Source organism: Martes martes (assembly GCF_963455335.1).
Source record: "Martes martes genome assembly, chromosome: 7".
NCBI classification, from domain to species: domain Eukaryota; kingdom Metazoa; phylum Chordata; class Mammalia; order Carnivora; family Mustelidae; genus Martes; species Martes martes.
The window spans coordinates 97213186-97231448 of record NC_137894.1 but is presented as its reverse complement, the minus strand read 5'-3'; the positions used below and the strand labels follow the sequence as shown (position 1 = coordinate 97231448).

The following is an 18263-nucleotide window of genomic DNA, read 5'->3' as shown; positions in this document are numbered from 1 at the left end:
GTCCAGTGGATTTACTTATATGCGAACTATATACAATTCCAAATAGGTATATGACAGCATCACTAGTAAACAGTAATTGAACATCTGCTGTATGAACTTTGGTGTACTCAACTAAAAAAAGTAAACTACAAAATTCCTGTTCTTAAGGTATTTATAATTTAGTGAGATGAGATGTGCACATTCAAATCTAAGACTACAAGACAGAGCTGAGGAAGAGGAAGAGGAAGCCTAGGATTAGGGGGAGAAAGAGAAGCACTGAAGGGTGGTGGAGTGCCGGGGTGTTGAACCCGTGGCCTACCTATCAACATAGGTTGAAGAGCAGCTCTGTGACTAGGGACAAGTTCCTCAATTACTCTGTGCCTCAGTGTTTCCTCATCAGTTAAAAAAGAGAAAGAGTGAAGAAGGAACAACATTATTTATTTTTATATACCTACAGTGAGTGTCATTTGAATAACATAAGAAAAATACTTAGCACAGTGCCTGGCACAAATAAATGCTCAATAAATTGTTCTTGTTATACAGGCCTTCTAAATGTTTCAGGTACCTAAATATGGACATTGGGAAAATCCTGCTGTATACCACTGACCTGCTTCTATATGCCAGATGAATATTTATTCTTATTCGTACAGCTTTCAGATCAAGCTAAATTACTCTCTGGGCAGAACATAGGATAAGGTAGCTTTCTGAGACAGCTGTCCTTTTTCTTAGCCCTACCATCGTATCTTCTCCTTTAATTTACAGCCCGACCAGGCAAACAACAGCCTTTCATTTTTCTCAGTGAAGTCATGTATTTCATGGTAGGGCTAGGCGGTTACAGTCATCATAGATATTTGACCAAGGTTATTATGCTTTAAAGTGGCTGAAATCACTATCAAAGAACTATTTTATAGATGAACATTTTAAAATCATAGGAATAAAGGGTGCTTAAGTATAATTAACTAAACCAGAGTAAGATAATTCCCAATTTTCCATATGTAGGCCCAATCTGAATGAGAAATTGTGAGAAACAGGAGGTTTGTTCTAATACAACAATACATTATTATATGCCTCTTCTACTGTTATTTTCTACCAATCTTCAGTTTAACCGTAATGCTGGCATGGACTAAGCTGCTCACTAATAATTACATCTCCACCAAAAGAAACATGAAAAGTTGAGTTTCATTTTATCTCACAAAGAGGATTCAAATATGTTTCCCCTCCAGCTTTACTGAAACATAATTGACATACAACGTTGTGTATGTTTAAGGTCTATAACATGATAATGTGACATAGATATATATTGTGAAATGATTACCACAATAGGGTTAGTTAACATATCCGTCACCTCACATACTTATCATTTGTGGGTGTGGGTGCGGGTGTGGGTGTGGTGAGTCAAATCTATTTCTAAGACCTAGGGTGTTGGAGGGCCTTTAAGCATATGAAAATGGTTCATAAAAATGCTATGGGAGAAAACTGGGATGAATTAACTAATCCAGAAGTTGAAGTACTTATCACTAAGGAGGTGAAAGAGCAGAGAATAAAGGTAAGTAGACCTAAAATATGTGCTGAGGACAAAATAAAGCTTCTAAGAGAAGAGAATTAAAGTTTGTGTGCAGGAATGTTTTTAGGGTTTAACCCTTCTTATCTTCCTATTTACAGGTAAACCTTAAGTCACTAAGCCCTTGTACATATAAATGTACATAGAAATGGCATCCCATTTCTCTGCTCCCAGAAGCTCCCCTCCCCTAGATGCCCTCTGCCAGGGTGTGCCCACTGGCCAATTCAGTCCTCAAGTGTTAGGTCTTGTGATGATGGGTTCTACTTCCTGCATGTGCTAAATACTGGAGAGCTGATTCTTATGGGCTCACAAGGAGCAGTTGCTAAAGTTGGAGGAATTTCACGAGTTGGCTGACATCATGTAGGCAGCTTGAAATCAGCCATGGTAAAGGTATTTGTACCTCAGAAATCAGCAAATGCTTTGAATCAGAACCCTCCTCCCTCCTTGCCAGCCAGTTGTAAACATTTATCAGCACACCACTGGCTAAACTTTACACTTCAATATTGCTTTAAAACTGAATTCACTTCTCTCTTAGTTCTCTTCTTAGAAATAATTTTATTATTATATTTATTTTTATTGTGTTATGTTAGTCACCATATAGTACATCACTGGTTTTTGATGTAGTATTCCATGATTCATTGTTTGCATATAACACCCATGCTCCATGCAATCCGTGCCCTCCATAAAAACGATTTTAAAATACAACAGATATTTTGTTTGCTTGATATAAATTGGCTTTGATTGAAGAATCGAATTAATCTGTTAATTAGCTGTTCACTTCATTTGCTAATTGCCCTTACTTTTTTTTTTGCCTGTGGTAGATCTTGTTCATTATTTACAATTTCACTTTTTCAGAGGTAAGAATTCTTCTATTTTAAACTTGTTAAATTTAGTTTTGAGTACAATTATTATTTTTTAAATTTCATTACCTCCCATCTTAGTGTCTCAGGCAATGTTTAAAATTTCTCCACACTTTTATCCAAATAAATCAAGCTGCTCTCTTCTGAAACAGAAGAAGTTGGAAGCGGTGACCTCTAAAAATAGCTTGATGAATTAATTGAAGTTTGTTTTAAAAGTTATTTTATATTTGAACTTTTTCTCTTGAGATTTTTTCTAATTTAAATGTGAATTATTTTGCAGGTAGTAATTTCTTTAACATTGGTCTTAATGATGTTTTAAAAAACATGGGGGTGCCTGGGTGGCTCAGTCGTTAAGCGTCTGCCTTCAGCTCAGGTCACGATCCCAGGGTCCTGGGATGGAGCCCTGCATTGAGCTCTGCATGGGGTTCCCTGCTCAGCAGGGAGCCTGCTTCTCCTTCTCTCACTCCCCCTGCTTGTGTTCCCTCTCTCCACTCTCTCTCTCTGTCAAATAAATAAATAAAATCTTTAAAAAATAAAATACAATAAATAAAAAATGTGGATTATTTGGTGATATCTTAAACATTCTGAGATCTGAATACATAGCATATTACCTTTTAATTTCATGATGTGTAGTATTATTTGTTTTGATTTGGTTGCTTGCATTTTAAATATTACTAAATATCTTTGGAAGCCACTTTTGCTGCTTAATGACATTCTCATTTCAATTTCAGATACTTTGATTTACAAGTACCAACTTGTTTAGGAGTCATTGTTGACTCATTCAGTCAAAATTTTTTTCATTGACATTTCAAAATGCCACCAGTTTGCCAACAAATGATAATCTTCTAAAGTTTTTTTTCTATTGTTTGTTCTCAATTCATAATTATTATTATTTTTTGACCAAAAGCAGTACCTCTCCCTGTGTCTGTCTGTCTCTCTCTCTCTCTCTCTCTAATCGAAGAATGGGTTACTCGCTTTTCATTTTAATGTATCTGGCAGTGTAAGAAGCAGTAACTTTTGCTGGTAAGATTTAAAAATCCTTTCCAGAATTTACAACAGAGTTCCCAGTCAATCCCAATGGATCTGGAGAGTAACAAGTTCAGAGAAGAGAAAAATCATAGCTAATAGCCCAATTACTATATAATACTTAAACTTTCAACCTGACTAATTATTGTTTTTTAAAGGTAACAATCTCAGGGCCCCTGTGTGGCTCTGTTGGTCAAGTGGCTGCCTTGGGCCCAGGTCATGATCCCAGGAGGTGGGACCAAGCCCCTGAATAGGGCTCCCTGCTCAGCGGAGAGCCTGCATCTCTCTCTCCCTCTGCTGCTCGCCCTGCTTGTGCTCTCCCTCTCTCTGTCAAATAAATAAATAAAACCTTTAGAAAAAATAAAGGTAACAGAGTCCAATAGGTATTGTAAGCCAACAAGAAGATTGTAAGCAGGGACTGGTTTTATTCTACTTGAACTCCTCTTTCCACCCCCTTCCCTAGACCTCAGGGAAAGACCAACATTCCTTAACTGAAAGCATACCATCATCTCTCCATGCAAAGGCCCCTTTCTTGCTTTATCGTATGTTTCCAGATCCCCACTCCCATTCAACTGTCTGTTCTCAATCAAACTTACCCTAATATGTGTGATTTTTGTGTATGTAGAGCATTCTAAGTAATCATAAGTAATACCGTGTTACTAATCTCAAACTTCTTTCTTACTTAATTTGGTATGGTTTTAACACTATATTCATGCTTACTCCACAACAATGGGTTCACTGCCTTTGGATGTTGCAAAATATTTCAGAATGTTCTTCTCACCATATTTATGTATCCATTCTTCTAGGGATGGACACCTATGCTGCCGTCCACTCCCTTCTACTACTACTCTATCAGTGTTGCACTGGATGTCCTTATACATTTCCCTGGCTTCACAGAATAGCTGCTCCAATCTGCACTTTTATCAACAGGGCCCGAGTGCTCCTCTTTACCCAAATCCTAGCTATCATTTGGTATTATCCCGATGTTCAACTTTTTGCCTATGAGTGTAAAATGGTATCTTATTGTTTTAATTTTTATCTGATTATCAATGAGACTTGACATCCTTTCAAGAAGTATTAGCCATTCAGGTTTCCTTTCTGTGAATTGTCTTTATGTCCTTTGTCTATTTTCTCTTTATGCAGTTTAACATTTTTGAATGGTTTTGTTTTAAGACTTTATTTTCCTAGGGGAGTTTTAGGTTTACAATAAAATTGAAATGAAGGTACAGAGATCTGCCATATACCACCTGCCTCTACACATGCTTAGCCTCCTCCATTCTCAACATCACTTACCAGAATGGTTATAAGACACAGCAAAAGCAAATGAGTACCAGACACAGATACTGGGTGGGGGCAAGCTTTTCATAGGTGCTTTTTCTCCCTCCATCCCTCCCTTCCTCCCTTCCATGTTTTATTTAGTCTAAGACTTAGCTTGAGCCCCTCTGATAAGCCTTTGCTGAAGCCATCATGCTTCAGGTGAGCAGTCATTGTTGTTTAAATCTGTACCTCCTCCAGATTTTTAAGGCTCTTTGACTTCATTATAATCTCCTGGTTCTTGATCTATAAAGAGGGCCGGGGCAGAGGGAACATTAGTCGCAAAATAACTTGCTTATACCACTCAGTACAAGGTCAGATATTGCCCTGACATTATCCTGCTGTTCCAAGCAGAGGCTGAGCTTGTTGCTATTCTGACACCCAGTGCACTGAAGCAAATGATGGTTCACACAAGTGAATGTATAAGAAAGAAAAAAGTGGGGTGCCTGGCTGGCTCAGTCGGAGGAGCACGTGATTCTGTTGGGGTCACAAGTTTGAGCCCCACATGGGGTGTAGAGATGACTTAAATAAATAAAACAGAAAGAAAGAAAGAGAGAGAGAGAGAGAAAGGAAAAAAGAAAGAGAGAGGGAGAGAAAGAAGGAAAAGGAAGGAAGAAAGAAAAAAGCACCTTCAAAAAACTTGCCTCCACCCAGTATCCTGTCTCTGGTACTCATTTAGCTTTTGCTGCATCTTGTAACCCCTTCTATTTTCCCAGGAATCTTGTTTGTTTTTAACTTTAATGCTTGACAAATTCATCAATTTTTTAAATTTTTTTAGTTTTTGTGACATCTCTAGGGTTGAATTTAGGGGAGAACAGATGATACTCTTGTAGAAACCAAAATATCTAATTCATCTTTTCATTTTCCCATTTAAAAAAAAGTTTGTTAATTTTTTATTTCCTTATTTTAATCTCCTACTTGGCATCAAATAGCATTAACAAAGTTATCAAAGTACTTCTTGAATGCAATAAAAAAGGAAGAAATGTGGCCCTCCCAATTAATTAATATACCTGGTTATGCTCTTCAGAAATTTTAATAAGAATTTACCATCATTTTACACTCCACTCACCTGAAATGGTTTCAGGAATATTTCCTCCATTGCCAGTCTGCCATACTCAGTGAAAAGCTAGACGGAAAATCACACACACACACACAAACACCACAGAGAAAAACTTCAGTATCAGCAAATTTCTATTTCTGTGCTTTCTTCCATTCCTTTTTTCCCTCACTGAGACATAATACTCTATTATTAAGGTTACAATAGTCACTTTAAGGAACTAAGTATTAGATAAAGCAGAACTACAGTAATTTTTAAATTTAAATTCAATTAATTAACATATAATGTATTATTAGTTTCAGAGGTAGAGGTCAGTGATTCATCAGTCTTATATAACACCCAGTACTCATTATATCATGTGCCCTCCTCAATGGCCATCACCCAGTCACCCCATCCCCCCGCCCCCAACAGAACTACGGTAATTTTTAAATAAAAAATTAAGGACATAAAGTACATGTTAAAAATAAAGTTTCCACTTTAGGCTAATACCTTTATATCAAGAATGTAGGACAGTTTTTTATAGGAGGATGGGGCAGAAAGTAACACGGTAAATAATCTTTCAAAGCAGAACTCGCACAAATCAGACCAGAGAGCCATAAACTATGTTGGACATATTTACAAAAGTTGTTGCCTGAGGAAATTTAATGGCACGACGGACTGCATTACTACAAAGGCATAAAGGCACGTGGCTTAAAAATACAATCAGATATACCACATTCTCTCCTTTCCAGTTACTCCCAGTTGAGAGGAACCATATCAGTTTTTGTGTTGCCAGAAATGTAAGGTTTTAGAGAACAAAGAGACCTGAGGGGGTGACTGTGATTAGGCCTCTGATGACCGTTTTATCCAGCCCAGCCCAGTAGGTTTCCCCAGCTGGTTAGTCTTCATCCACAAGACTAACAAGCCACGGCGGTTTCTCAGAGCTGGGGAGGAACTGATACAGAGGATTCCCACCCTTTGCCCATTTAGGATAGCTCCCACAGCACCAACCTGCCTCTCTTGCGGAAGGATCTAGGAAGCCAAGGGTAATTACTAACTATCTGATTAGAGTGATTCAATGAAAGTCTGGAATATCATAGCTAAAAGGCAGCTGGTCCAGGGATTAGACACTCACATTAGAATCATCTACTAATGTAACTGGAATTCACAATCTTTTCTGAGGAGGCTGAGGTGTTGTCATTTACAGGAAAAATTTTAAATGGTCTCAGAAAAAGATGACTTACTCAATATCAAAATCCAAAATCAGCCTTCTTAAGAAATCCCTAAGCTGGTATTGAACACTGTCATACCATTAGCTCGGAAAATAATTAGCTAGGTTATGACACAGGCCTGAAGCATAAATCATACTTATCATAAGAAACAATTATTCAGTGTATGGCCTATTTGTCATAAATGTAATGTGATATACTAGAAATGTATTTAGGAATAGTGCTGGATATGAACTCCCAAATGTGATTTCCAACATCACAGGTTACCCTGCTTTATTATCCTTTGTTGTCTATTAAATTTGTACATGGCTCTTATTGCCAAAACAGAATATATATTTAAAGCAAAATTTTCTATAAAATATGCAGAGGGAAACTATCAGAGAAACAATAGGTTTTGCTCTGTAACCATGTAACATGCATTGAAAGACAGCAGAGAGTGTTACAGAGCTGTGAACTACCTTAAGGAAATATCTCATCTTTTACTGATTTGAGATTTAAATGCTGCTTGGAGAGTGGAAGGAGCACTGAGCCCAGGAGATAACCCAGATTGCTAGGCCCACTCTATCACTAAGTAGCCACATGAGTTTAGGCAAGTCATTTACTACTTTCAGCCAAATTTACCTCATCTGTAAAATATGAAGGATAAATGTACTTTTTACCTCCATGAGTTATTTATTTTATAACTGGGTCATCTACACATTTTGGGTCATTTTTAAACCAAAGAGTCTTTTCTCTAATCTGCCATATATAGTCACACATTTAGGGCCAACAGCAAGTAGCTTTAGAGTAACAAAGAAATTTGAAAACTGAATTAGAAAGAATATAACCATACGGGGCTGAAACAAGAAACCTGGAAATAGGACAACTTCTATTTGCTTATGTTTCTAAATCTTTCTGAATTCAGTTTTCCAAGTAGAAGAAGGCCCAACAAAATCTATATATCCTCAAAAGATGACCAGATATGTTAAAAAAAAAAAAAGAGAGAGAGAGAGAGTATACATATTGTTACCTGGAGGTGCTGAAGATCATCCTCCTGGACATTCTGGGATAAGTTATATACCTTAAAAAATAAAGTTAAAATGAGAAAATAATTAGCATCCTCCAAAGGACTTACTTTGTCATTTTTTATTTTTAAAAATATCAATGTTCACAAAATCAAACTCTCTGAAGTGTATTCTTATATAATGATATTTATAAGACCTTGAGAAAGTAATAAAGCTTGAAAGACAATAAACAAAGTACAATGATCATAAAATTGTTCTAGAAATATCAAAGCCACCTCTCTGGAGACTAAGCAGTCAATAAAATAATCATTCTTACAAACATACCAGAATAAAAGCAATCTAGATCTGAATAACCCATACATAAAATTTCGCCTTAAGAATTATGTTGACCTTTTCACAATTAATTAATTTAGTTAAGCCTATAGATAGTTCTCTCACACTGAAGTTAGGTTTCAAATATCAGGCTCATATCTTTACACATATGCATTACTGCTTCATGAATTCATGAAAAGATCACAGCATTAAGATGACATTCTTTTTTTTTTTTTGAGGGCTAACTTCAAAAAAAGTTAAGGATGCTTATATGTTTATGTATTGACAAAAAGAACATACTTTGTATACTTATTTAAATAACAGATTATTCCTAATGTAATAAAAAGTCATTACTAGGGACTTAGATTTTTCAGTGAAAATATTCAATGTCTTCAGGTAAAATATAAATAATAAATATTAAAAAGGCAAAGTCAATCCTGTTTTAATTGGCTTGCTTATACTGCTGATTATGAAGAAATCTTTCTCTGCTCACTTATAATTCCAGCCTTGACCTATTTATCCCAACCACTTTGCCTTCCCCACCTTTTAAACTATCTTACCTCTCTTTAACCATCTGTTTCTTGGCCACTATTTCTTCCTGCTCTTTCTTTTTTTTTTTTTTAATTTTTTTTATTTTAATAAACATACAATGTATTCTTCCTGCTCTTTCTAATGAATAGAAAATATCTAAAAATTGTCTTAAAATCTTTCATGTTCTATGTTCTATGACTAGAGTAAAACTCTCCAAGGACTTGCAGGACAATCTGTAAAGCCTACAATAACCTCAAAAACAATACTTTAAAAAGACAAAGAAAGAAAAAAGGAAGGGAAGATAAAAAAATTTTTTAAAAGATTTTATTTATCTATTTATTTGGCACAGGAGCAGGGGGACAGGCAGAGGAAGAGGGAGAGAAAGAATCCCAAGCAGACCCTGCACCAAGCATAGAGCCCAACATGGGGCTTGATGTCAGGACCCTGAGATCATAACCTGAGCCAAAATCAAGACTGGGAGGCTTAACCGACCAAGTCACCCAGGCACCACAAAGATAAAAATTTTTGTAAGACATTTACTTATCTAAATGTATAGTAAGTGTTTTAAAAAGTTGGGTAAGCATCTAAAAACAAAAACAAAAAAAAACCCACCTGGGTAGCTTAGTTGGTTAAGCATCTGACCCTTGATTTTGCCTCAGTTTATGAGCTCAGAGTCCTGAGATTGAGCCTCGAATCAGGCTCCACACTGGTAGACTCTGCTTGGGATTCTTTCTCCCCTCTTCCCCTGCCCTCCCCTCCTAGGCAACCCCCCTCCCCACATCACATGCATGCATACTCTCTCTCTCTCTCTAGAAAAGAAAAAAAGCTGGGAAAGCATATGTTTTTATACTTAGAAATGTTTATACTGGCTATGTAAGAAAATTGCCTTTAGAAATCTTGTTTCAGTAAATGTAACTTACAATAGGTAGTTTCAATGTATCTATCTGCATACATTATAAAACTTAATATTATTGAGTTTATTGTAGGCTTTAAACAGAAAAAAATTATCAATAAGATAATACAAACTTTTCTGACTATAGACTGTTTGGAAATTGAACAGAAATTAGGTAACAGTAATCAAAACAATTCTACTCTTATAGAAATCCTAAGAACTTGTATGCTAATTAAGGCAAATAACATATTACCATTTCTGTTGTTTGCCTTACTACCACATGTATGTAGGAACACATATATTCATAAATTTTGGTTAAAGAAACAGCCATCAAAATGGATTTATTTTATTCCATACCTGTATTGAGCTGATCATCGTGCTAAGTGCAAATACTGTGGCTGAATCTCTCAGAGTTGACTGACTATCAAAGGTTCCCTGAGTATCCATCAATAGCACTGCGACCTACAGGCAAGTAGAGAACATCACTGATATTTTATAGAACAGGGGCAGTATTAGGGTTACTATAAATTTAACACCATAAGAACTAAAGCAAACCATTATCAATGAATACTTCAAAGGTAATTTTCTATATATGCCATGAGTGCCACAGAAACTAATAATATTAACTAGCTGAATACTATAATGATTAGTTTTTACTGATAATCCGACATAACAGAAACAGTACTGAAACAAAGCATAGACGTTAGCTTGCTGATCTGCTGTTCTACTGTCCCTGTGATTTTGCCACCTTGATCAATAGAAAGGGAAAGATGAATGCGCAATAGGATGTTACCCACTTCCCTTTAAATTTTCATGTCAAATAGCCAAAATTGGTTTTCAAAGAGGATCCTGGAAAATGATAACTCTTGCAAATGAAACTCAATTTTCTTTACGAAGTTTCCATCATACCTTCTTGCCATCAGGTTTATTGATAAGGAAGACTTCACTCCATATTTGGATTCCTGTGGTCTCTCGTTCAGACCCACCTCTCCATGAAAAACCAGTCAGTGGTTCATTGTAATCTCCAACCCAGTCGACTGATTCCTATAAATTAAAAAAATCTGTGATATGGAACTGGATATGTGGTATAGTTTTTTCGACACATCAATTCTGGTTCGTATCTCTCTCCAACTATAGTCAAAAGGAAACAATATGTTCACATCTACTGTATGATTCAATTACTTTATCTAAGATATTTTTACAGAGGAGCACTATCTGCTACATTTTATTCTAGGTTCTGGGAATACAAAGATATTATTCCAGACCAGAGAAAGCTCACAACCTAAAAAAAAAAAAAAAAAAAAAAAAAGAAAGAAAAGACAGACAGACATACTAACAAACCGGTATGTTGCCATGTATATTAGGCATTAGGCATAAATAGAAACATAGGAAAAGAAATAACTAACTCTTGGTCATGTAAGACTTAATAGAGAGGTGGTGTTTGTGCTAAAATTTGAAGGATGTTTGGGAATTTCCCAGGAGAACAAACCTGAGAAGGGCGTTCTAGAAACAAAGATATTATGTCAGGATATACACAGTCATAATACATACAAATGCTTTGGTATTGGGGAAAGAGGGAGTGAACAGCAAGAGGAGAGGAACCTAGTAGTGTTGCAGAAAAACAAAAACGTAAGAAATCTGTTACACTTTAATCTGGCAAGTGCTCTTTATACACACACAAGCAACATGACAAGTGTTATTGAGCATTTAATTTTAATGTTTATTTCACAGTTAAAACTATGAATATGCCTAAAACTGTATAATCCCAAAAAATGGAGACTAATTTTGTTCACTTAATTTTCCCAACCGTGTTAAGTAGCATAGTAACGTTGATACGCTAGAAACAGAGAATGCCAAGAGTTCTGTTTGGTTTCAAAGCCTAAAATGTTTTGGCAGTTCTATTCTTGATTTGTTTGAACTGAAGCTAGAGATAGAAGATACTGAAGTTAACTTTACAAAACTATTCAAAAATACCCTAACTTGAAAGAGCAATCCCAAATAAATAATTATAGTATAAATACATAACACAAAGTTTCTTTGGGTAGTGTGTCCATTCTGCCTTCACATCCACATTTGCAACAGAATTGCTATGGGTAAAAGGGTAGAAAATTACATTGGGATGCTCTCCATTCCCAACCTTCTGTTTCCTTGAGTCTGTTATCCTCCTGCTTTTGGTTCATCCCAGGTCCCTTAAAGACTCCTTTCTGTGCCACACTGTTGTCTCAAATGTTATGACACTGTTGGTTGCCTTTGGGGGTGGGGTATGATGAGCATCAGGTGGAAAAAGATAGGAAAGAATTTTCTGGGGTAACAGGAAGATATACTTGCTAGAAATTGGGCCCATGTAGGCATATGCAATTTCAAAAAATAATAAGCAAATGTACACCTAAGATTTGTGCATGTAACTGTAATGTAAATTTTACAACAAAAGAAACCAACTAAGCATAGAAATATATGATAATGATACAGGTTGAAATATTTGTGAGGAAGTGTGCCAAAGTCAGCAATTTACTTTGAAATGAATTTAAAAAATCAGATGCAGTGATGGGTGTAAAGAGAGAACAGTAGCGGGAGACACAGATGATAAAGCAAGAATATGAATGATAATGGTAAAATCTAGGCAGCAGATACCTAGGTCTTCACTGTAAAATTTTTTTTTTTAAGATTTTATTTAATTTGACAGACAGAGATCACAGGTAGGCAGAGAGGCAGGCAGAGGAGAGGAAGGGAAGCAGGCTCGCCGCTGAGCAGAGAGCCCGATGCGGGACTTGATCCCACGACCCTGGGATCATGACCTGAGCTGAAGGCAGAGGCTTTAACCCACTGAGCCACCCAGGCGCCCCTTCACTGTAAAATTCTTTTAACTTTGCTACATGCTTGAAATTTGTCATAATAAATGTTGGGGAGAAAATGATTATAATAAAAAAGTTAGGATAAAAGTTATTTGATACATTTTAAACACTCTAACATGTAAAGTTTATAATCCTATCACTATGATGCATATCATTCCAAAAGAATAAAAAAGTAAGTTCTATTCCAAGGTAAATGTGGGAAAGTGGTCTTGGAGTTTGGTGCCCAGAGCACTGAAGCTGGAACGGCTCTAGCACAGTGTATGTGAAAACGGAAGTGGGAATCCTGAGACTACTAAATAAAAACACAAAGTGAGGGACACCTGGATGGCTCAGTTGGTTGGACGACTGCCTTCGGCTCGGGTCATGATCCTGGAGTCCTGGGATCGAGTCCCGCATCAGGCTCCCAGCTCCATGGGGAGTCTGCTTCTCCCTCCGACCTTCTCCTCGCTCATGCTCTCTCTCATTGCCTCTCTCTCAAATAAATAAATAAAATCTTAAAAAAACACACACACACAAAGTGACACAAACACAGAAACAAGAAAACTGTTAAAGCATTTTTATGCACCTGGTTGTACATGTATCTCAACATGAAGTCCATCAGGAATGATTTTCCTTTTCTAAATGCTCCAGCAACAGATACAGCAACAACCTCCTTGTCCCTGACAGCCTCCGAGAGAAGGATCCGATTTAGTGCAGTTTCATCTAACTCAAAGGAATGGTCATCTTTGACGATGAGGACTTGCACTGGTCCTGCCTTCTTCACCGGCTCCTCCTCCTCTGAGCTCCATTCATATGTCTTTTCTGAAAACCCACCTGTTGAATAAAATAACAATTTATTCAGCTAATCATCTCGAAATACCAAGAAATGTACTGGTACCTCTCAGTTTTCAAATATCTGAAACTGGGGCACTCTGGAATTAGAGATGCTCATTTTAATGACATATATGAATGTCATTAAATGTCTCAGAAAGATTTATGTCTCAGAAAGACTTATAGCTCATCTTTCTGATTATGTGACCAAATCAAAGAGAATTTTATTCTTAAGAATGCTCCAAGGCAAAGATCTGTTTGCAGAGTGAGAAAGAAAATCAAAGAAAGGATTCTACTTATGGAGCACAGGAATAAAATGACTTATCCCCTAGAAAAAAGTTAAATTATTCACATAAAGGATCCTTGCAACATTTTTAAAAACTGAACATACATAGGAGGAAATACATACAGGGACTCATCACATATTTTTGAAATTGGAATAAGTTTCTACAGCACCCAGTTTTCAGCTCCCTTCATTACATGCATCCCATCTACAAAATCCTAGGTTCTTAAATGTCTAAGACTATATACCTCATAGCAATGGAATTTACAGATACTTAAATTGGATAGGGCCAGATTACAGACATCCTTCAAATTCATAGCAAAGGGGTCTAGACATAATTCGATTTAAAAAAAAAAAGTTATTTGGTGTGAAGATCTTAAACAAAAGCTGTGTGACCCTGGGAAATTACTAAATCTCCCAACTCTTCATCTGTAAAATGTAAACTACTAGTAGTACCTATTAATTCAGTTGTTGTAAAGATTAAGGGAGCTACAACATGTAAAGTGCTGAGATCAGTGCTTGGCACACAGTAAACTCATAAAGGTTAGCTTTAATCACCACCGTCATCATCACCACCTTGGATTTATAGATTGAACTAAGTACTCCTAGAAGAACTTTCTGTCTATTTTCAGAAATGTGTGTATGTGCATGCATATGTATGTAAAGAATTATCATATATATGATAAAGTGTTAATATCCAAAATATATAAAGAATTGATACAACTAAATACAAAAAAAAAACCCTAAACAATCCAATTAAAAAATGGGCAGAGGATCTGAATAGAACTTTTTCTACAGAAGACACGCAAATGGCCAACAGACACATGAAAAGATGCTCAACATTATTAAGCATCAAAAAATGCAAATCAAAACCAAACAAATATCACCTCATACCTGTTAGAATGGCCATTATCAAAAAGAGAAGGAACAAGTACTGGCTAGGACATACAGAAAAAGGAATCCTTTTGCATTCCTTTGTAAATTGGTGAGAATTTAAATTGGTAAGACCACTGTGGAAAACAGTATGGAAAAAATTAAAAATAAAATTACTACATGATCCAGCAATTCCACTTCTGGGTATTGATCTGAAGAAAATGAAAGGACTAGCTCAAAAAGATATGTGCACCCCTATGTTCATTATAGCATTATGTGTAATAGCCAAGATACAGAAAAAGTCTAAAAACAACTTAAGTGTCCACTGATGAATGAAGGGATAAAGAAATTATTGTGTGTGTGTATGTACATATATGCGTGCACACACACACACATATACACAATGGACTATTACTCAGTCATAAAAAATAATGAAATCTTGCTCTTTGTGACAACATAGATGGACCTCAAGCACATTGTGCTAAACAGAGAAAGACAAATATGTATGGTTTCTTATATGGGGAATTAAAAAAAAACAAAAAACAAAACAAACTTATAGGTACAGAGAACAGCTGCTGGTTGCAGAATTGGGGTGCTGTGGGTAGAGAAATAGGTGAAGAGGGTCAAAAGGTAAAAACAAAAATAGAGACAAAGAAATCTTGTTCTCTTGTTAAGTTATTTTGAAACTGATGTTTAGTTTCTTCATATGTAAGATGGGAAAAATTTTTCCATTTAATTGTCAGTTTTGACAGAGATCAATTTTTAGAATTAATCCTTAATATTTAAGAATTTTAGAACCCTAGACCATGGCATTTGTGGTATATTACAAAACAACTTAAGTGTGTCAAGTGACACATAACAAGTGACAAGTTGTATATTACAAAACAACTTAAGTGTGTCAAGCGACACAAGTGTCAAGTGTCAAGTGACACTTCTATCTATGGCTTGTGTAATATAACTTCGTAATGCCCTTCCACTTGGACTCTGGGGTCAGCCATGTGATTTGCTTTAGCAGACATGACACAGCAGAGGATTCTTAGAAAAGGCCTTGTGTTTTCCATTTTGCTCTTTCACTTCTGCCATTCACTCTGTGAATATTCCCAAACTAGTCTGCTGCAGGATGAGAGACACTAGGAGCAAAGGCAAACAGCCCAGTCCCAACCAAGCCCCATAGCAAACCAACCCCAAGCCATATGAGGGAGCTCAGCCAAGACCAACAGTTGCCTAACAACTATTTTAACACGTCTGATCAATAAATGCCTATTGTTCTATGCCCTTGAGGTTTTGTGGTTATTATGCAGCAAAACAGACAATAAACTACTGGTACAGCCTACAATCCCTTACTTTAGAAGGAAAGTACAGTGTAGTAGTTAAAAACACAGGCTCTGAAACCAGACTGCTGAGATTTGAATAAAGGCTTTCCCATTTCTTAGCTGAGTAACCTTCAGCAAGTTGTTTAACTTCTTTGTGTCTACCTCATAAGGTTGCTGTGAGTTAATATATTCAAGTAACACTTAGAACAGTGGCTGGTACATTGTAAATGCTGTTAGTATTAGTATGGATTTAGGAAATGAAAGCCAAAGATGTAACCGACCTTGCCAAGAAAAGGATATGGAATTTCTGTAGCAGGAAATCTATCATGGATGCTTTCTTGTGTTACTATTTATTTATTCCTTTTAATATTCCAGCAAGGTATTCATTATTATCTGTATTTTTGACACATGTGGAAATTAAGAATTGGGTAATGTAACTTTTCCAAGAGCATGCCCACTAGTAAGAGAAGATCCGAATTCACACAGTTAGTAACTGTCAACCTGAAGTTAAATTCCAGGTATATAAACTTTCATCCCAGGCCTTTCTACTATAACATTCTGTCTCTTTAGGGAAATCAAATAACTCTTGGACACCACATAAAGGGGCTCATTTGCTTTGTATCAAAAGAACAGAAGGTTGAAACATACACCAATTAATTCTTCAGATCAGATATATGATCTAGTCTGAAATCAACCCTTTAGAGTATTAGTTTTGAATAAACTGGGCTCTTAAATAACCTTTCATTTAAAATCTTTTAAAATATATTTAAATAGACATCCTCTCTTATGTTTTCAGGCATACCTTGGAGATATTGCGGATTCAGTTCCAGACCACCACCATAAAGCAAGTCATGAGTTTTTGGTTTCCCAGTGCCTATAAAAGTTACATTTATACAACATCATAGTCTATTAAGTGTGCAATAGCATTATGTCTAAAAGAAACAAAATATATACCTTAATTTAAAACTACTTTATTGCTAAAAAATGCTAATCATCATCTGAGTTTTTAGCAAATTGTAATCCTTTTGCTGGAAGATCTTGCCTCGATGTTGATGGCTACTGACTGAGCAGGGTGATGGGTGCTGAAGTCTGGGATGACTGTGACAATTCCCTAAAATAAGACAACAATGAAATTTGCTGAATTGACCAACTCTTCCTTTTGTGAGTGGTTTCTCTGTAGCATGGTTGTTGTTTGACAGCATTTTACCCACATAGAACTTATTTCAAATTGAAGTCAATTCTCTCAAACCCTCAGCTGCTTTACCAACTAAGTTTATGTCAGATTCTAAATCCTCTGTTGTCATTTCCAGTCTTCACAGCATCTTCACCAAGAGTTGATTCCACCTCAAGAAACCACTTTCTTTGCTCATCTGTAAGAAGCAACTCCTCACTCAACCAAGTTTTATCCTAAGGTTGCAGCAACTCAGTCCCATCTTCATGCTCCACTTCTAATTCTATTTCTCGCACTGTTTCCAACACATCTTCAGTTACTCCCCCCAACTGAAGTCTTTCTGAACCCCTCACAGTCATCAAACTCAGAAGTCTGAAATATTGCAACAATTACTAAAATATGACACAAACACAAAATGAGCAAATGCTGTTGGAAAAACAGCACGCATACACACACACACACACACACACAATGACTTTGTTTCTAATCTCTTGGTTCTGATCTATTCAATAATTTGTCTACATCAGCACCAATAGTATACTATCTTAATCAAAACAATTTTTTTCTGTAAGATTTTATTTATTTATTTGAGAGAGAGAGAGAGAGCACGAAGCGGGGTGGGGGGGGCAGCAGGAGAGGGAGAAAGCGTCTCAAGCAGCGTCTGTGCTGAGTGTGGAGCCCAGCGCAGAGCTTGATCTCACAACCCTGAGATCACCACCTGAGATCACAGCCCGCGCCAAAAACCAAGAATTGGATGCCTAACCAACTGTGCCACCCAGGCGCCCCTCAAATAGCTTTATAAAACGTCATTACGATCATATTCCTCTAATTATCATGCCTTGGCAATTTTGACCCTTCCCATATAAACATTGGAATTAATAAATTAATTGAATTTTGTGAAACTACATTAAATTTACGGATCAATTTGGAAAGAATCAATTTTGTTACACCGTCTTCCAACCCATAAACATGAGATATCTCTCTTCAATAAAGTTTTTATAATTTGGGGTGCTGAGGAAAGTAGGTTTTTTGGATTTATTGCTAGGTACATTAGATTTTATTCCTACTTATACCTTGTTTCATTGTTGTGTTTTTAATTATGTTTCATAGCCATTGCTTGGATAAAGAAATATAACGGACTTCAAGAGATCAGTCTCATATTGAAACTACTATTCCCTATAAATTTAATTTTTAAAAATAATGAAGTGCTGTTTCTA

At 36.3% G+C, this 18263-nt stretch overlaps 1 protein-coding gene across 2 annotated transcripts in view; it reads right to left on the bottom strand.

The window, feature by feature from the left end:
- The window catches only part of ATL1 (atlastin GTPase 1), a gene marked incomplete at both ends in the record, with an annotated part of 61472 nt that overhangs the window by 20764 nt on the left and 22445 nt on the right, over window positions 1–18263 (bottom strand). For both annotated transcript variants that reach the window (XM_080807618.1, XM_080807617.1), the window contains 5 exons: window positions 5810–5866; window positions 8015–8065; window positions 10102–10206; window positions 10654–10788; window positions 13162–13409. In XM_080807618.1, the coding sequence (XP_080663744.1) occupies window positions 5810–5866; window positions 8015–8065; window positions 10102–10206; window positions 10654–10788; window positions 13162–13409 (596 nt within the window). The remainder of the gene's footprint in view (window positions 1–5809; window positions 5867–8014; window positions 8066–10101; window positions 10207–10653; window positions 10789–13161; window positions 13410–18263) is intronic.